This window comes from Platalea leucorodia (genome assembly GCF_965183815.1).
Source record: "Platalea leucorodia genome assembly, chromosome: 8".
NCBI classification, from domain to species: domain Eukaryota; kingdom Metazoa; phylum Chordata; class Aves; order Pelecaniformes; family Threskiornithidae; genus Platalea; species Platalea leucorodia.
The window spans coordinates 8400252-8421796 of NC_138830.1; the positions used below are offsets into that span (position 1 = coordinate 8400252).

The window sequence follows — 21545 nt, forward strand, 5'->3', positions numbered from 1 at the left end:
AGCTCCTCCTTTCCCACTAGCCCCGAGATATTACCCAACGCAGCAGCAAAAGCAGCTTTAGGTTTCCTTAAGCCACGCAGCGTTGCTGGAGCTAGAAGTCCGCGGCCGTAGCCCCCCGCCCAAGGAAGCAGCCTGCCGGACCGCGGCGCCTGCTGGGCACCTCCTTGGAGGCAGCCGCCACCACGTCCTCCCCTGCAGCGTGCTCACGAAGGGGCAGCGCCAGCTAGGCCTAAAGCATGCATTAGTTACAAAGAACAGGAGACTTTCTGCAATATGACATGATTATAAAATTAGGATTACAGATATTCTCAGTAAAAATGCTGGTGAACATTCATGCAAAGGGAATTTGTTACGCAGGCACAATAGTGTCTTTTGGAAGTTAAGTATCTTGGCCGGAGAAATGCTGAAAGTGATTAAACAATAACATGCATTAACTTCTTGCTAAATCATAACTTATGTGTCCTACTGGTAAACTTCTTTAAATGTACTAGTATAACTTGAACGATCCCAGACTTTTCCCCTTTTCCCCTAATTAAGGGAAGGAGCAAACCCGCTGATTTCATGCTGGAAAAAGTTTGGTTTACAACAGAAGTGCTTCAAAACAAAAATACATCACTGAAATAATGAAATATTCCTTAGATATGAATAATCAATCGTGCTTTACTCTAAAGTAGTATGTTATCAATTAAATATAGTACCTTATCTATTTTTGTAAAAAAAAAAAAAAAAAAAAAGAAAAGAAAAAAAGTGGTTTACGCTCCAAAGACTATCCTAATAATTCCTAACTGTCTCAGAAAATAGTCTTAAATGCAAGAGTTTATGTTGATATGCACTTAGCTACTAAAAAATTCAGTGTATTAATCCCTACTATTCCATCGTTATGGGACCATAATACACCGCTGTTTAAACGAAATAGAATCAAAATGAAAAAATGTTCATGTGGTCTGCCAAAGCAAAGTTTCTCAGAATAAACAATTTTAAGATATATTTACTTGCTTATTCAAAGCCAAGCATTTCACAGTTCTTCAGTGTAATGCACAACCAAAACGTGCTAGAGGTATCTTGCCTCCCAATCAAACATTTACCCTTCGCCACTGGTGAAAGGCAACAAGATCTCTTTACAACGTCTCGTCTTTTTCAATAAATTTTGCATGAAAACATGTTACCCAAGCACAAAGTTGCCTGCTGTCACATTGGAAGTATGATAAATGTTTAATGAAAACAACACTACACAGCTTGGTGTCAGACAACAGCTATCACACAGTCCTGCTTTGATCTGAACAGACACTTAAAAGGAGTTCTGAGCATGCTTTGCACCACAGAACTCTATAACCTATATGCAAATAGGAGAAAATTACCATAAATGACTTCCTACTGCATAGCATGGAAAGAGGTAAAGGAGAAAAAAAAAAAATCTGACAAGCTCCAGGAGTGTCTGACTGCTGTCAAACTCTGAGAAGTCCAATATTCCCAATTTACTTCTAATGTCTTCTGCCAAGCACTGCAAAGCTCATCAACAGGCATTTATCACCCAAGTACCGTGCGCAGAACCTGCTGGGACGCTGCCAGGGCTGAGCGCAGAAAATAAAGCTCTGCTTTGGTTAAATGCCACTGAAAAAGGTCCCCTAGACAGAGGGACCTCAGCAAATATTTAAAGACCTAACATATGGAATTAAAAGGAAAAATGAAGACTATATTTGAAAAAATAACTCTTCAGCTGTCGTATCTGTCAAAGTATTTAAGAAGCTGTGAAACCATTAATGCACAAATGTATCGATAGCCTTATTAAATATCAGAAATTAAAATGGTGGTTGGGTTTGATTAATGACACATTTCTTTTTTCATAACAACTGAGAAACTGCTCTTAATTTATTCCATTAAAAATTGTCAAAAACACTTTAAAAAGTAATCCAAAATTCCACTACTAAGAAACCTAGGGTGAAACCCATAAATCTAGTAAAAGTTATTTAAAGCTAACAAGTTTTTAGTAGGTTTTTCCCCCCCATTCAACAATGAACAACGATGCTTATGAAAAGCATGTCTCACAATGCCAGAACTTGCATGTTTTTAAGCTAATCGAGACTTTAAACATCAAAATTCAACAGCACGCACATACAGGTCAAGGAAAACATGTACGCAAGTTGTTTTAAAACAAGCAAATTAAAAAAAGCATAAATAAAAGATGAATGTAATGCTTTGATTAGCAAAAAATTTAGTGGCAAAATATTGTAGTGGTATAATTATGCGTTTAAGTAAATCAGTACTATAAAACACTTCACTTTTGAAGACTTTGACATCTGAAGATTGCCAGCACACAAAAGTTGCTGGTCTAAACGTGGGATTTGGGAGTGGAAAGAACTCCATTAGTGACGGAGCCTTCGCAGCAGCCTGCAAGCCATGATTTGCAGTCATCAGGTCCACCTTGTGGAACGTGACAGAAGTATGTCGCACACCGACCACGCCGCACACCCCACCCGCGGCCGAAAACCCAGCCTCACCCCTCCCTGCGAATGACGTGGCCATTTTAACAAGGTCTCGAGACACTGGATGACAAGTTTCATATGTCACTCAGATCGAGTCCTCAAGCCGTGATTTAACAGAACCACGTACTGTTATTTTTAGAAATACAAAAAAAATATATGTATTTCCCAGATTTAATACCACCTTAAAAGAACACATGTTAGGAACAGTTACTTATGTTGATACCTTTAAAGTATTACAGAAAATATCTCATTGCATATTATAATACAAAACTGCAGTGGTAATAAGCTTATCAAATAAGCCACCTTACAACATTTAGAAAAAACACCTCACGATCTATAGTGCATTTTTAAAAGGTCACTAATGTCCAAGACTCGGGATATAGTCTAGCTAATGCTGTATTAGCAATTCACATGCCATACAATAAAGAACAAAGCTTTCAAACTGGACTGTTGTATTAAGCTTCGAAGCCAAAGAAACATGGGAGGGGAAGAAGGGTTGCTCTATTTCATTACAAGCAAATAATTGCTGCTTTCCAGTGAACATGATATATCACTTATTTTAAGAAGTCACAAATGAAGGAAAAAGAAGGAAACAAAATGTGTCAGGTGCTGGAAGTCTAAAAGACAGTGATAAGGAAGTATCCCATAGGTGCCATAGGTGCATAAAATTAGAACTACATTCTGAGACTGGTTGGAAGCCTGCTTTAGTCTTATGTAAGGGGATGCCAGAGGAATAAAAAACTACATATACTTCCCATTTGCATGTCAGAAAAAGCATGCTAAGATGGTTTCCTCTTAGGGGGGCAATGGTACATGAGCCTAAGGCACCTGGAGACCTCACCAGAAAGCATCAGAAGGAACCGAAGCTTGAACATCTTCCAACAACCGTCTTGATGTAGAGCTCAAGTAATACTTGCGCTGTTGTAACAGCAGAAAGCTGTTTGGCTTACCTGTAACTTATCTTTTCTAAATATAGTACTTTCAATAAATTAGCATTGGATCGATAATCCAGACTGTATCTAGCACCTTGCATTCCTATTTTGCTGGGACAGAATCTTTTTAAATGGGAAGAAAGGATTCTGTAATAAAAACCCCACTGTCATTAGTTCAAATCTTATTTTTAAGCATATGTTTCTCTCTAGAAATTAGTGCAACTCAGCTTTACCAAACAACCAACAAATTTTTTTTTTTTATTAAAGTCAGATTGATAGGACAAAGTACATCATTATACTCCCAGGAGGACTAGCACTAATTTTCCCATAATCAATCAAAACCACACAGCGAGGGCCTACTGTGAGAACTGCAACTCCCTTCTTGATAAGCCATTGGAAATTAAGCCCAACCTGTCCCATTCCTTTGATGCAGAGACAAGGCTCTTCCCTTTTTATGCAGTGACCTTTTCTATTCAACGCTATCCATTTTCTTTTTTTTTGTTTTACCCCGGAGTGCATACTCTCACATAAGATTCATTTTTGCAAGGGGAAAAAAATGAAACCAAGAGAAGAAAAACAGGAAATGGGACAGCCAAACGTAGGGCCTGATAAACTACTTTGGCGGAACAAAGAACATTAAAGTTTTGCTTTTTTCAAATAAACAAAATTTTAATAAAAGAAAATCACTAGACTAAAACTTATTGGTAAGAACTAGACACCAGATGTCGACCACGCTTTATAAAGTTTTGCAGAGTTAACAGAAAATGCTAATGCATCACAAAATATATATTGGTCCTTATTTTATCAATTCCATTTTATTTATAACACTTCATAACGTATCAGTAGATATAGCGTACCCTGTAAAAATTATAAAGGTGTGGTAACACCTCGGTACAGCACTTGTCAGCTAAACTTTCATGAGAACAGGAAAGCCAACCATGTGTGCTAATTACAAAGTATGAGCACCGGTAGAGTTCTAATATATAGCAACAGTCCAAAGCAATAATGTGCACATCACTACTGCAGTCACGGGTCATAACTAGAAAACAATATTGTTATTACAGAGAAATATGATTTGAAACTTGGCCTGGGAGACTGGATGAATAGAAAAGGCTGCAAGGCCAAGCAAGTGCTTTTACTTTGGAAATGCTGGCAACAGTTATTCAAAAAAAGCCATACCATTTATTGATTTTTTTTCATATCCTTCCAGGCAATAACGCTCTTTCTCCCTTGCACTGCAACAGAAATACAAAACAAAAATAAAAAAAGGGGGGGGGGGAACACAGTTCGAACAACCACTATGAGATTAAGAGACCAAAGCAGCAAAAGCAAACTGGTTAGTTCAGAATATCTGCAAAATGGAAGGAAAATAAGTAGCACTGAAGTAGTTGAATACGAACTAGTTAAGAACATTTCTTGCTACCTGCTTGTCGTCAGCTTTATTTTGCAAAGAGTTTTCACTGGAAATGAAATAATCCTGATAATCTGAAAGATGGATCTTTTTTTTGCTTATGAATAGTCAGGGCGTACTGCTGGGACACTTTCTGAGTTTGTGATGCTTTACCTTTTAAGTGAGTACAAAATTATTTCAAAGCTTGACAGACTGCTCTTAAAGCCAGGTTTTTTCACCAAGTACTGTCAGATGCTTCCCAACCCAAATTCAAAGCAGCTGTTACTACAATCTCCCTCCATAACGGCTGAACAAATAGTATATCCCTTAAAACATTTCAGATTGTAAGAACAGAAGAGTTCAGCTGTTTGGCTATGACTGTAATACAGCCCGTCTCCACGAAACATCTGACACTTCTCCAACATTCAAGAAGTTCAGTGCTCAACCTTAAAGCATCTTCACTGAAATGGAGGATGCCAAAGGACGACGACTGGATTGCTATGGCAGAATTTTTTAATCTTGAAATCTCTCTTGAGATGTTTACTGTGAAGACAAGATCTACTTTTAAATCAGGGCAACTTTAGATTCTTTCAAAACCAAACACAAGCCTTTCCCCCTCCCATCTACAAACATACACAAGCCAAGTGCAGAAAAGAAAATTATCATTAGAGTTCATACGAGCCACAAACAAATAAAACCATTTGCTCCTTAATTAGTGCAAAAATTGCATTTTGATTTTCCACTTTAGAGGAACAGACAAGTCCCAAATATATGACTACTTATATCACATAACTTGCAGTGCTGACAAGCTGAAATACCTTCTTTTATGCAAAGTTAAACTATAAAGTCAACCAGCACCTGATAATTTATATTCCGTCTTCTCACAATCCCGCTTTAAGATGATCTTCATTATAGCTTTAAAGTAGCTACTTTCAATAAATACATTCCAAACATACATGAATTTAAACTGAAAACTAGGTCTGGCCCTTGATGTGTCTTGGAGTACCTGTAAGGATCTATTCCAAATACAGAGGCCAGAGGACTATTTTCTCCTCTACAGATCCCCTGCTGTTGGAGTTTCCAGAAAGGCTCTGCAGAACAATGTGACTTTCAGTGCTGATCCAGACACTAGATCTAGAAATTCATTCACTCGGAGAGTCATTTACAACAGATTCCTCTCAGTATTTCACAACCAAATGTACACCTGACAGTAATTTTTTACTTCCATTTAGACTTTCTTCCTCATACTTCAGAGGAAAAAAAAGGTTCACTCAGTTTGTGTTGTACCATATACATCTATAAACTAAGGACAGGTGAGCTTCCTTTGCTAAGGACATCTTTTCTCTCCCATACTTTTCACCCAAAAAGAAAATACATACATAAATAATACAGAGGAAGAAAGCTGAGAGCTTGGGAGGCTTGAGGAAGCTTCATACAAAAACACAACTATAAAACATCTTACCTCATTTTCCTGGAGCACACACAAGGCAAAGAGAAAGTACACTAACCCTCTTTGTTCCTACACGTGCACTTAGGAACAAAAACTGCAAGTTCCTAATTCACTCTTTCTGGGGTCTATAACGGAATATTCCATCGACAAATAATTGTGCAGTAATTGCAAATAGCAATTGCATCACAGAGCTCTGTCTTCTCTGTGTATTGTATTCAAATTTGCAAAGCCTTTAACAAAAAATAATGTGATGCTGATACAGTCTTAATCTTCAGAATGACAAATAACTGTAAAGGGAAAAAGCTTCTCAGATCCATATTCTCTGTACTGATATACTTTGATCACTATTTGATTAAACTGAAAAACATGTCGTCCCCCCTCAGAAAAGTTTATGAAGCACAGATTATATCAACATCATCTTAGGTACATTTCATTTTGTAGTCTAATAATGCTCCAAGTAAGAAATCCCTGTACAAAGCCTAACAGTCAGTACCTGAGCTCAGAGGAAAATGGACTGATGTCAGAAAATGCTTCTATTATCAATTTGTACTCTTTGTCCTACCTACCTTGGAAATGACCCAAACAGGGCATTTTGTTTTCAAATTTAGCGTAAGCAATTTTGTAAGTTATCAAAATATAAAGATAAATTGCTTGCTTCCAAAAAAAAATCTGGGCACTTCCGTGTTCTTCCTACAGCTATCTCATATTGATCCTTGTTATAAAAGGACATAAAGTCAGGCAGTAAGCTAATAGAGCACTGCTATATACTCCAACATGATTTAAGATGTGCTTCTACACAAAGTCCAGAAAACCTCTCACACACCAAATGTTATGTGCTCAGTATGGATCCTTTCCCTACTTTTCTACTTCAATAAAAAAAAAAAAAAAAAAATTGGCTGGAACATCCAGGCTTGTCCTCAAGTCTTCTAGAAGTACCAAAATATATTTGAACTTCAGGTAAATGGGTAAAAGGCATCTTGTTTGTGACTTATCAGACATACTGCAAACATCTCCGGGGTTCTGTTTACATTGAATGCTAGCGATTGCTGAAAACATCCACAGTAAGGAGAGACAAATATCCGACATGGTTTAGTAAAATGAGGAAAGTATCCCTTAAAATGAATGGAAGACGCCATTCTTGAAGTTCCCAGCAGTCTAAGTAATGTACTGCAAATAAGAAAAAAACATGCAAATAGCTAATCCTGAGTATTTACATTATCAATGCTATAACCATGGACAAGTAGGTAATGTTATCTGAGAGACTAAATAGCTAATATCATGAAGCCATAAAACCGAGGAGGTAATTGTGAGACACCTCCACAAACGTAGGTGGGGGATGCTACTCTAGAAATTCCCATGTAGCGCTTCAGTGGAAATTCCACGGAAGGTAAATTCATGAAGTGACACACCAGCGTCTTCCTTTTTGAAACCAATCACATAAACAGGGAAAAGATAAACATCACAGTAAAGGCTGCAGGAGTTCAAGGTGTATAAAGCAGAGGTAACTACATAAATTGCCTTTTCCAAAATCTGTAAAAACAAGACCAAAAATCCAAGTCTTTTTGATCAGAAATTAGGTTGACAGCAGGTTTTGAAAGGCAGTCCATCATTCACCCATAGCAAGTGCTTCTGCTGAAACTGTACTTTGAGCCCCAAATGAAGCCCAGTAGGAACTTCTGACAACGCAGGACAGGGCAGGTGAACAGTGAAAACCATCTTCTCATAGGAAATAGTCTTCATACTTTCCAATACTCCTCATTTTTCCTTAAATTGTGGTTATTATGTTTTCGAAAAATATTTACATTAATCTATTGAAGAAAGCTATTTAACATATTTGCAAATCAAAGGGAAAAAGGAATTGTAAATTAAACCATCATATAGTTTGAAATGTTGTCACATTCCAGAATTTTAAAATACTAAGAATCACACTATTCAAAGATTTTAAATAATTTCCACTTAGTTTATATAAAATATCACGTACTATAAAACAAACTGATTACAAAAAAGTAAAACAACACTAAATTGTTCCCTGCTTTTATTATAGTTATATTGTTTGTCATTTCACTTACCCATGCTTCGTGCCACATATCTCCTTTTCTTTTCCTTTGCCCTTCTCTTTTATTTTTTCTTTCTCTCTGCCTTTACGCCGCTCTCTTTCACGAGACCCGCTATGAGTTCTCCTATGACTGGATCTTTCACTACTTCGACTATAAGAACGTTGACGAGGTCTTGATCGTGATCTACACAAAATCCATAGTATTAAAATTTAGCAGTCATACATTTTTCACTGTCACTGTATGTTAGATTTGTTATATAGTCCAACTATTTTAAACGCATTTTCAAATCATTTACTAATATGTTTAAACAAAAAATTGCCAATTTATCAAATGAAAAGTGAAAAAGAAAGCATTGCTTCTACTCTGAAGGAAGAATGCAAAATAAATTAAACCACACTACGTAGTATTCATCCATTAACAAAGTAATCTGGTATTACCAAAGTAATCTTTGGAGCTATTGGAGAAGGAAAGGAAGGAAATTTTTTCTTGAACCTTAAACTTTAAATTCTTAAGTTCTGATCAATTTAGCTTGGCAAATAATCAAAGAATTTACAGCTGCTACTACGTGCTTGTATTTACATATTAAATACATTACTACTAATAAGAATTCTGTGATTCTATGCTCCAACAAAAACCAGAAAAAACAGAAGTGACATGTCCAAACCCCTTCCTTCAGCTTGCAAAGCTGACACTTGCACACAGCTTCTTAACATCAAATTCAGATTTGAAACACACTTTGCAGAAAACCTATAAGTACGCCAACCCTACAGGCCCAATAATGCAAGAAAATACATACAGGTGCAAGGGTTTGCACACGTATTTGGTTCTTGGTTACAAGTTCCTACATGGCTATAGGATACTCTGTTCTCAATCATGTTATCCATTCCTCTGTAATAAATGTATGTTGTTACTGATATACTTGAATGAAGAAAGATGAAGAAGTATTACAATATGACTGTTTCTATATGTATCCAAAAAACCTTTTCATTATTCCTGAATTTCTTTTAGATGATTTTTTTAAATTTTGATTTATAATTTATCATGGATCAATACATCTTTTCTATGGTACATGAGTAGCTATATAGACAATGAATATTTAGGAAAACAGCAGTTCAAGTTTGCATTAGTTTCTATTACAACGTACATCTTGATAAAAGTTCTGATGGCACCTCATTGAAAAGTTTCATTAAGTACTGAAAGAGTTAGGGGGGAAGGGTATTTTTTAAAACAGTATAAAAAATTTATTTAGCACCTCTTGGAGTGCAAAACTCCAAAGGCCTTTAAAAGCAAAATCACATACAAAAGATCACTCAATTTAAACGGCAACAACTGTTTAATAAAACTCAACAGTAGAATAAGCAAAAGAAAATACTACATCCAGATGAAGCTATAAATTACATTTAGGAAGAATGTTGTTATTGAGTCTGGAATTTGTCCAGCATACTGGGGTTAACGTACCTATTCTTGCCATTGAGCCTCTCAGACTAGCCCTAGAGGTCAGAACCTCAGTTTTACGTTTCATTCAGCAGATGGCATCTCTTGCAACACAGTATCTCCTATTATCGGTCACACTATTAGCACTAATACGATAGATCAAATTACCACTTAAGTGGCATATTATGAACAATAGAACATTTGCTGTCTCAAAATGGATTTTTATTATGTCACCACAAATTAAAAAGCATCCATCCATTCTGTAGTCCTCAGGTAGAGGTAGTTTTGACCTAAAAGAGTATTCTGGATATCGGATCTATTTTTTTGTTGGCACAAAGACACTGGTTTTAAAAGCATCGTGATGAGGCGGGCACAGATTTACAGATCACTGCCCTAGGGACATTCACTGTTCAAAGGTAACCATGATTTCTGAGAACTCTGCAGGTAAGATGCAAAGTCAGAAACTAAAAAAAAAAAACCAAAACAAACAAACAACAAAAAGCCCTGTAGCAACACAAATCACCTTCATTTGATGCAAGGACTCTCCTTACTTAGGGGTGTAGTCCTTCAAACAGAAACAACTGAGGAATCTAAAATATTTATTGCTAGACAGCTTACTTTCTCAGCTCAAATTTGAAATTGATTTCACATCTACCTTTCACAGGTGCAAATAACAGCAAATTCAGTTCAGATTAGCTGGATGCTCAAATCCTAGATTTCTGTTCGTTCACACATCTAAGTAGAACAAATGGCAGGTATAATTTATATAGGGAAAAACAGCTTTTAAAAATTAGAAGTAGACTTGTTGCATCAAATTTGTAATAATGTACTTATAGCAGCATTGACGAACCGATAAACATTTTCCTTACAGAAGCTGTCACTGTTCTTTCATTTGCAATCATTTGCACCCATAAAGTTCATTAGCCTAGAATGATCCCTAATCACTGGTTATCCTTTGGGTTTTACAATTACAGAAAGTAGCTGATACAGCTTGTGTTCCCTGTCCCAGCCACGTAGGTGAGGCAGGCAGATGACTATCAACGGGATATTACAGTGAAGATCTTAACAAAAACGTTAAGTTCTACTCCACAGAAGCCATCTCTGCGGGACACATTAGTTCAGTCAATCCTTCAATTATCAGAGCAGTTGATCTGGGCTGTAGATCAGCCCAGAGCACAGATGCAGGCAATCCAGAATTGGCTTCATGCAGAGACAACTTCAGTTTGGTCAGACTTGTTAGCTCAGATAACAAGTTAGCTCACGTAGAAGGGTCTTTGGGGCAGTTCAGGTGTCAAGTCTGGCTGCCTTTGGGGGCTGCAGACCCCCAGCCTAACCCAAATGGACTCCAATGCCCTATTTTAGGGGATTTATAAAGGGAACAGTGCAGGAAAAAAAAAGTTGCAAAGTGAATCTAGTATATTCTGCTGCACCTAAATCAACTTGCAGAGCCTCTCCTATACATATGTTCCCCACTAGCTAAGATGTACACAGGGTGTATTTGCTCGGTACAGGGCAGAGCAGCCAAGAGAGGAGTGCTGAGGGATAGAGACAGGCACGCCCTAACACAGCTTCTTGCTGTAGCACCAGGTAAACACCAGCCACGCTGACAACCTGCAAGGGATCTGCACAGAGACATAGCCTGACCTCTTCCAAAGACGAGTTTTTCCATCATTGTACAAAATTCTTTGCAAATATTTAATTTTTCGTTACTTTCCCTTAATACTGCAGAGCTACAGCCCTCCCAAATAAAACTAACTCTGCCTGTTAAGTTCATTATATTTATTTATATTGATTACAAACAGTATTTATAAAGCACAGATAAAGCAAGACAACTCAAGACATACAGAAAGATGTACTAACCCCAGTCATCAATGGAGTGCAGTAAATAAGGAAAATGGAGGCAAAGAAAAAAGAGCAGTAACATTAATGCTCCCTCCAATTCCTGAATGCTAGTGAAACTTAGATTCTGTTAATCATTTTTAAACTGCAGTAACTACTGTTTCCAATGCTGTACAGCAATGAATATTTTTGAAAAAGCTTATCTTTCTCCTTCACAATCTATCAAAAGTCACAGTAATAGAGGACTATTAGAAAAACCAGTAAGCAACCACAATACATAGCTTTAACAAATTTAAGCTGAATCTCAACTCTTGTTTAAGTCTTCTGCTAGTCTGAAAAAATCTTAGGGACTTCTCACACAAGTAGAGGCATGAAAATTTTAAAATATATTTGCTTAACTATCTAAGTAACAGCTTAATATATTATGAGTTAAGACGTATTATGTAGTTTTACCACATTTTGATGAAACGAAGCACAGAGACTAAATACTTTAAGATAACAGACATAAGACGGCAAAACCAACAAAATTTGTGGTATAATTCTCTAGAACAATTTCATCTTACATGATAAAATAACTTCTGCCAGCAATACTTCTAAAACTGAACCAGAATGAACAGGAAGCCAGCAATAAGCCATATAAGAACTGCTGCGCTTAAGCAGGTAAGACCACAATCATCTTGATCTCTGCTAGTCTGTGCACTCTTAAGAGAGCTCTCAGTTTCTATGAATTGCCAGAGGAAAAGATGATTAGGTATGATTGAAGCAAAAGCCACAATTATACTGATATACCGAGTGAATGCTGCATCGCTTCTAGAATGCATGAAACCGTACCTCTTTAGGCCACGAAAATGGGCAAGCACTGAAACGCGCAGGGAGCCCACAGCGCAATCTCACAGGGACAAGTGGGAACTGCGAAATACTTAGGAAAATAAAAAGGCAACAGCTTCTGCCTACAAACAGGTTTTCCCTGCAATCATCCAAAACCAAAATGTGAGCTAAGGCTTCTTTCTCCCCAAACTGAAAAGCTTAAGGAAGGGACTGACCAAAAGAATAAGCAAAGAGACTCATCTTATCTTTTTAAAAAGGCATAAGATTTAATCTTAAGGGGGGAAAAAAAGTCAAGCAGTTTAAACATGAGAACAAAAATGAGATTATTGATTCAATAAAGTTAAGAAAACTTAAATGAAGTTGAAGAGATTAGATTCACAGGAAGAAGGAAGCAGAAGGTATGCAACACCATACACTGAGAGGCCAAAAATATGTATTCAGAAAGCAAAGAAATTATACAAAAACATTTGAAAAATATAAAGAAGGAAAAGCACAGTTTCCTACCAAGTCTGCAAAAGGAAGTGCTGTGTTTGTATACAGGCAGGTGTTACTGCTCTTCCTGGGATTATTTATTGGCAAGTACTCCCAAAGCAAATTGCCACTTAAATTTTCCCTCTTACATACAACTGTTCTAAGACCTCAGTATCTAAAACCTGCCTAATTTCCTCCAGCTCTGAGGGAAGCTCCAATCTCTCTTACATCCCAGCCTAATTAAACCCACCTGTTAATACAATTCAAGACTAATTCTGCAACACCAAACACAAGCTTCAACGAACCAGGTGACAAGAGGACTATTCAACGAAGAAGCCACGGTTCCCCATTTAGCTTGGTCTTGTCTGAAACCACCAGGTAACAGTAAGTGACTGTATGAACAGACACCATCCCGCAGACATCAGAACAGAATTAAGACAGTATTTAAAATCAAGTCTGGAATGTCGTAAGCTTCAAGTCTTTGACGTCGCAATCCAAGTAGCTTTCTCTACTTAATTTCTATGCTGTTTCTTCCCCCTTTCTCTCTTCCTTTTAAAGAAAGAGGTGACATTCAATCTCTAACATCCGCTTTTCTGTGGCAACTGCAGAATCTGAACAATGAAACCTCAGAAATTTAGATCATGCTTTGACAGCTTCAGGGAAGGCTACTGACCCTTCTTGAGTACACCAAGGCTGTAGGTAATTAAAAAACTAAGATCAAGACCAACATGAAAAATGATGCTTCATATTGCCTAAAATGCATGCAGTATTTAGTAGTGTCAACCCCAGCAGCACAGGCTGGGTTCACAGGGTAGAGCCTCTCAGCAATGGCAAATGAGCAAGGACTAACCTGAAACCAGAGGGCCGTTATCAGCACCTTGACAGTGCCAGGCTTAAACACGCTGAAAAGCTGCACTTAATGCCACAGAACTTCACTGTACAGTATGTTACCATTTTAATAAGATACCTGTCTTTTTTTCCTTTGCCTATAACCCCAAAATCCTAAAATACTTGTTTCAAGACCACTTTATGCAAACTTCCATAAGGCCTATATTAAATCCAAAATACACAATAGGCTCTTGACAGTGGGAGATAATTTCATAAAGTAAAAATTAAAGCATACTAATGTACACATCATACAGCTGTGGTACATTTCAATTTGTAGCATGAACAAATTCACCTGTATGTTACTATGAATTACTATTAAAATACCTTGCATTATGTACAGAACAGGAGATAAAGATACAGCTTTGAAATGGAGCTACAAGAAGTCATCCGTGCCAAGAATTCATCAGTAAACAAGAACAAAAGTCCACAGATCAAGCAGCAAATAAAGATTTTCTATTTTATTACTGTTGAAAAATAAAAACAATCCCGATTATTCATATTAAAGCAAGTCCCAAAGTGTTCAAATTATAGAACTATGGGAGAGAAGAGAAAAAAATCAAGCTGGAGAGTAGACTGCCAGCATGCACACCCCCTTCCCCCCAAACCAACACACACACAACACCCACCCACCATGCCAAAGGTTAAGTCATTTAGTCAAGTTCAAAGATCTTCAAAGAGTTCTTAGATCCAGATAAGCCCATATGTTACCAAAATTCTGTGAAAAGCTATTACTTTCCAATCTGCTTTTCATGTCTAAGTTACAGAACACACAGATGCTTGGCATCACTCAGTATCCCTAAATTCTCACACCAGATAATCAAGGCTCACCAATAACTTTCCTATCTAAAATCCTAAGAAACGTCTTTATTCCATCAACACTTAGTCCACTTGTAAAAATTGAAAGTATCCATAAAAGCCCATTCAGTTACTGCACAATAAGTGTTAATTTGCTAATTTCTTCACAGGTAATCAATTAAAATGTAAAATATTGGATAAAATTAGTTGCACTAAATTTAACAGCTGCTCCATAAGCATAATTAGTTTCACAAGGGCCATATGTATTCTGAACAGAGACAGAGTTGAAACAAATAAGCAGATTTTAAAACAAGTTTGAGGAAATCTGCATTTAATTAGCAGGTGGGCACTACAACTGCATAATGTTTTTATACATTTATATTTATGAAGTGACAGAAGATCTAAAGGCTTTTTAAAATGGCGTTTATTGTTTGAATGGGAACTGTTTTGCTGCATGCTAAAGTGATTTAAATCCTTATAGCTCTGCTTTGAAAAAATCATAAATGGTGAAAGAAAACATGTGGAAAACTGTAAAACTAGAAAGAATTTGCGACAAAAAGCAGATACACATACCATAACCAAAAGGAAACTACACTTAATTAAATGTACACTACATCTGGAATATCAGCCTAATAAAACGTGGAACTATTAATTTTCATTGTTCTAAAGGAAATGAGGTCAGTGTCGTTTAGTATTTCCCCAATTATATTGCACTAAAGCATTGAGCTATATCTTATAGGTACAATCTAATCTTTTCAAAACACTACAATTTGAAAAGTCACTGCGACTTTTTTAAATGGAAAGAGGAATTAGAGCACAAAACCAAGACGGCTCAAACAGAAGAAAACAAGCGCTCTTTCAGCGAAGGTAAGTTTTTGAAAAAATAAGCTATTTTGTTGGCAAACAGCAACCACCGCTTAAATGGAAGTTTCTGAGATGTCAAGTTCTTCCCTTGCATTCTTCTAAGTATGTCTCAGCTGATACAATTCTTATTAGATTATTATTAGCTCAATAGCCACAAACAAAACCAACCAAATTCATGCCTCTAATACTTTAGCAATAAATCAAAAGTCTGGGAAAGAACAATGAAACACAACTGCCTTGCATCAAACCTGGATATTCATATTGGTAATAAAGACATAGTGCAAACACACAACTAATTGCAGCAAAATGACATGTTCTCTTTCAAACCATATTAAGAGAAAGTTTCTTGTTTAACTCAACTTCACTAGAAAGAAAAAATATCATGGTACAAGTTCTTGGGGAAGGTAAAATAATTTCAAGCATCAACTGCAGTTGTTCAGAGTGCGGAAGTTACTAATACTCTACTTTTTTAATGCAAATACTGCTGCCTCTATAAAACATTTCAGGTCACTATTAGTTTGCAACTTTAAAATGCATGTGTTTGAGGAAGTTAAATATAGATAATGTGTAGATAATACCATTTGTTTACTTATTGTTAAATATAAGATGAGTGAAAATTAAACGAGGCAGATGCAGAGGGTCAGCTTTTAAGTCTGAAATTAGACTGGTGCTAAGAGCAAAAAGAGGTTGTTTCAAGCCAGCAGTTTAGACAGTTGGTAAGTGACAAAATAGAGGGCTATGAAAGATAGTAACAATATCATCCACAGTGCCAGAGAAATGCAAGATGAAATATAAACAATAACAGGGACACTCAAGAACACGGTTTGCAGAACCGAGACAGTGGATTCAGCAGATACAGGCATCAACTTAGTTCAGTAATAAACAATTCTCCACCTATAGATTACATTACTTACACAATCAAACATTTGAGGAAACAATACTCAGAATTCCAGTAAGCCGTAATGAAAAAAACAAAGTTGTTACGGAAAACTTGGCAGGAACAGTACATAAACGCAGCCAGACAGAAGAACAGATAGGGAAGACGCTACTTTTAGTCTTGTTTATTCTCAAGGAGTCCGTTTGTTACAAATCTAGTTCCCCAGACTACAACCTTCTGGTCTACCTCTTCTCACTTCCAAAAAAGATTAAAGTGCCTTCTTTGCCACAACGCCTTGACTGTCCTACAGAGAGTCTGCTTACAGTAGCTGAAAGAGTCTAGATCCAGTGCCGACAGCGACAGCATCTCCAGTTCAGCACGCCCACATCACCACAAAGGTGTTGGAAAACCTACAGGAGATCAACAACTGGGTGAAAAAGAACTGATTCCAGAAATACACAAAGTTTACTTAAATTGAGCTTTTGTGTCAGCAGTCCTTCACTCAGAGACTTGCTTCTCGTGGAGTTGGGGCAGAACTCCTTGCCTAAGGAGTGAGTGATAGAAGAGAACCTGACTACGACCCTACCAGCTGCAGGAGCACTGCAACAAAAGCCTTCATGGAAAACTAAACCCAGAAAACAGACTTTACTAAATATTATCTGAAAACCAGAAATATAAATCATAGATTAAACAGCTGCTATTCAAGCATGGAGATAAACCGTTTGGTTTTATTCATGTGCTTTTACAAAATGCCTAACAAAGCCAGTTACACTAACCTGTACGTAACTATAACTTGCTTCCTTCATCAAACGGCTCACCTGAGGAGCATTTCCTTGCATGCAGAAGTGTGATCTGCTTGAGAAGGCCAGATGCACAATACAGATACGTATGGAAGTACATAAAGTAACTGCAGTGCTATTGGATACACATTATTTTTGCATTCGGCACAGAAAACTATATATGCTATTTTTCAACAGGCTTTTTTAAGCAGAGGCAGGATAGTGGGAGCAGCTGTGGCCAAAGGAAGTGTAATGAAGTGTGCTGGCTGGGATTTGGGAAGGGAGAACAGCTGTGTGAACAGCTCCCACTGATCTACTGGAATTGCGAACTGTTCCACAGTGATGGCAGGAGGGGATTCTCTCCCCACCGTATTCCTTTAGCTTACAGAGAGGTCACTAATTGCCCTAGATATAACTGGTCCAAAGGAGCTGAGGCTCTTTGGCTCCATCTTCATTGGGGGAAAACACGTTGCATCATTAATTTCCCTTGTTAATCTGTACGAAGACTCTGAACTGCCTCTCTCTGCTCAGATTTCACCTCAAATTAGGACCATCAGTTTAAGAACACATCTATTCTTACATAAAATTAATTTCTTTTACATCTTTCTTTTCTTAGAGACTGTCTCAATACAGGACTTTTTTCTAACCCTACATTAAGGTAGCCATCTCATGACTGAACAGTAAAAGCTAGAATTTAATTCTAATAACCTTTGGGTAATAAGATAATAAAGAAATGGGAGTTAGTACACCATCCTGGCTGCTAAATAAACTAAGAAAAAAGCCAGCCCTCTGATTCCCCATCGTTTCTCATTCAAAGCAGCTCTAGCAGTCTTGAAATTCTAGACTTCAAGGGCATAAAAACACATACAACAACACAAATGTATGCAATACCCAGCTGCACATATACTATATATAAACTTCCATATAAAACCAAAGTTAAGGTTGATAAGAGAAGTAATTATTATTCCAGTAATCTGTTAACAAAAAAAAAAAAAAGCTTGCATTAGTTGAGAATATCCAGCTTGTTTTCTGCTCATACAAGAGTTTAAAAGCTACTCAACCTCAAGGTGAGGCAAAAGCAAAACAGTTGTTAGTTTGCCATGCAAAGATACCAGCAAGAAGGATTCCTTCCTCTGCTAACCAAATTCCAGAACTGCCACTGCTTAGGTTGAAGAAAAAGCAACCAGCAAAAATGGGCTGTATGAAACTTCTGTTCCTTTAGGTTGTCTAATCCTGCAGCAAAGACATTTTCTATCTTTTTTACACTCTTTTCAAAAAAAAATAATGGGAAAACTTGAATTCTATATGAACAAATAAGGTAACATATTCTATTAGCAAGTAAATTCATAAGGCTTTGTAATTAATTTATACTTACACATGCAATTATTCTGTTCTTGATACAGCTGGAATCTATTTTAAAAAACATGGGTCCAGCTTACTTTCAGGACTCTCAATAAAGACACCAAATCATTTGTTTCTACATCATGCAAGCATTAGTGACTCTGCATCTGCTATGACAGGAAGATCTGGATGTATCCCACAGCAATGAAAAAAGGTCAAATTCGTTTTCCAGATGGAATCACTATCCAGGTAATTATTTGTTGTAAATTTGACAACACCTCCCATATTCTGTTAAAAAGTTAAGGAACAGAAATGAGAGATTTCAAGGTTGAATTTTTCACTTCCCTTGTGCCTCTGAGAAGTTCAAATTAGTTACAGGTAAGTGCTACTCTCATGTCTCCCTTTGAGAAGGCCACTGTTTTATTTTTTGTGATTGTAAAACATCTAAGATTGAGGTCCCAATCATGGTTCGAGCATAAAGATGCTATAATATTTATGTATATTTACATCCACAAAGAGATATTAGACAGCTGAATGAAAATGCCTAAACAGATGCTTGAAGTCAACTTACACCACGGAACACTGACTGTTCTCATAAACTGGAGGGGTTAAAAAAAAAACAACCAACAAAAAACCCCAAGCCAGAGCATTACAGCACCGTTGCTGTCAACATGCGGCACTCAAACCACTAAGAAGCACCACCACAGATCCAAAACTGACCCAACAGAAAAACACATCTCAACATTTCTCATTCTTCAACACTGCAGCAACTTGCAGTACCATTTAAAAGGCTCCAGAAACTGCTTAAGGACAAGATTAAAGCATATGCTTGTCCTTAGAAACAAACATCTGATTTAAAAGACTGGAACTATGGGGACAGATTCAATTCACATGATGAACAGAGGTCTCAAATGACACTTTGGAAAGAATACTTAAATGAAAAGCTGTGTGTCTACTTGTACTTGACTGGTAACAAATTAAACCATTACTCTGTGCCCACAATGAAGAAAAATGGAACCTTTTTTCTTTAATTAAGGGACAACCAGACTTTTTAGGTTTAAATTTTATGCGATGTAAAAAGTTTGATGTATTCCACCTACACTTTCTAGGTTTATGAAGCATACAGAAAGACTTTTAGAATACCATCTTGTTTTCCCAAATTAAAAAAAAAAAAAATCTTAACATATTTAATGAAAATAGTCGTAACTTTACTATAGGATCAAGTGTCTGAAAATTAAGTCATAAAAGGGCTTTAGAAACTCCTAAAATGCACACACACAAAAAGCAAAAACATATCACACCATACTGTTGAAAACTTTTGAAGACACAACATAAACAGTATCTATATTTTATTACTATTTTTCAATACACATTGCATAAATGCAAAGATAATTTCCTAATTTACATGCAACTTAGATGCATCTTACTTTAATATTTTGTATTTTACAAACACAGAGTAGATAGAGGAAAGCATGGGGTTTTTTAAGATTCTCCTAGATGAGAATGCTGGAGGCTGATGAAGAATACATAGCTGACAGGCTTATCGGACACAAAATCTACTTTAATGGAAGTTAGCACCTATAACCCTGTTGTGTCTTTCCCAAACCCCAACTCTAATGACTAATTAAAAGCTCCAAGGAAAGGGTGGGAAAGAAACTCTGAAAATTTCACTTTGTATTCCAAAGAAAAAGTATTTTCATCATCAAACCTGCAACCATTACATAAAATATTGTAAAAGAAAACATAAAAGAAGAGAAACAACAGAATCTGAATTGTTTTTAAAAACTACATAAAGCAACAAAACTACTTATTATACTTCAAAACGTATGATGACTGTTCTGATCAATTGATGATCTAAAACAAAACTACTTCATATTAGTCCCAATTCAAATGTGTAATAATGATCAATTAAAATGCGATTTCTACACACCTATGCCTTTGTTTAAAAAGGATTCGCAGTTTTTCTATGGAATTCTCTTATAAGCTTTGCTTTTTGTTTAAAACATAAAATAACAAAACCTCACAAAACCACAGCAAAAACATGCAATAATTACAGACCAGCATCGCATGGCCTTCCTGCATCTGCAAGAAGCCTGCAACAGCAGCTGTTATGTACTACACTCATCTCAATTTTGAAACCTGAAGGCAAGAATTAAAATGTAAACTGTATTATTTCCATCACTGAGAATACTACCAAAATTACGCAGTTAACAAGCCAAGTCCAAAAATAAAAGACTATCTATCATGTCCCTCAAAAGCTTCAACAGCTCTCTCCCCAACAGCTACATCACGACCCGCAGAATATTAACACCATTATAGGGAAGTTGGAGGGGAGGGAATTAGAACATAATGAGATTTCAGAACTGAAAGGTAGTAACACATTAAGCTAACAATGTACTAAGCAAGGAAAACTTGCCTGCCACCCCTCCGCCACCTTCAAATGCCTCTTCAGTAGTCACTGATGTCCCCATGCCTCCCATGACACCGCTAGCTGCCTGTGGTTCATTGTGCTGGCAGACAGTTGTTTTACTGTTATGTATTTTTCACAGCTTTCCAACTTTGTTTTTTCCCTACACCTACTGTTTCCTGCTACTAATCAAACTACCAAGTCTTTGGGGCTGAAATTCTATTTTGAATACTCATCGATACTGCAGACAGCACGCTAAGAGCTTGATCCCTGTCTGGCACTTTCCTATTATAAGTAACATAAGGGTACGTTGACTAACCACAGGCAATCAAGATATTACCATTCCTCAGACGCGATGATATCATCTCTAACAATCTATTGTACTTCACAGTTGCAACGTACTAGGAACTTGATAACTTTGGTTACCAAGCTTCAGTTTCATAAGATGCACCAATCTTGTGACCGTATCAGCTTACTGTAAGATACGTTCCAAAATAAGGTCAAGACTTCATTGTATTATTCAGATAATTCGATCTGTTTAATTTAGCTGAAGCATGGGAATACTCCATAATTCAGATACTTTACCACAGTCTTCAGGAAAGCTTTCATCAGAATACCTGAGATCTTACTCTATCCTGTTGCCTGATCCGCAACATTCAGACTTCTGATGCTCCTTTCAGGCCAGGGGTGAGTAACAACGCGTCCCACCA

The 21545-nt window shown here is 36.9% G+C and overlaps 1 protein-coding gene across 2 annotated transcripts in view; it reads right to left on the reverse strand.

The window, feature by feature from the left end:
- The window catches only part of RSRC1 (arginine and serine rich coiled-coil 1), a 175392-nt gene that overhangs the window by 128891 nt on the left and 24956 nt on the right, over positions 1-21545 (reverse strand). Inside the window, exon 4 of one of the 2 annotated variants that reach the window (XM_082319339.1) lies at positions 8325-8495. The exons of the other annotated variant lie outside the window; for it this stretch is intronic. Within the exon in view, the coding sequence (XP_082175465.1) occupies positions 8325-8495 (171 nt within the window). The remainder of the gene's footprint in view (positions 1-8324; positions 8496-21545) is intronic. 2 annotated transcript variants of the gene reach the window in all.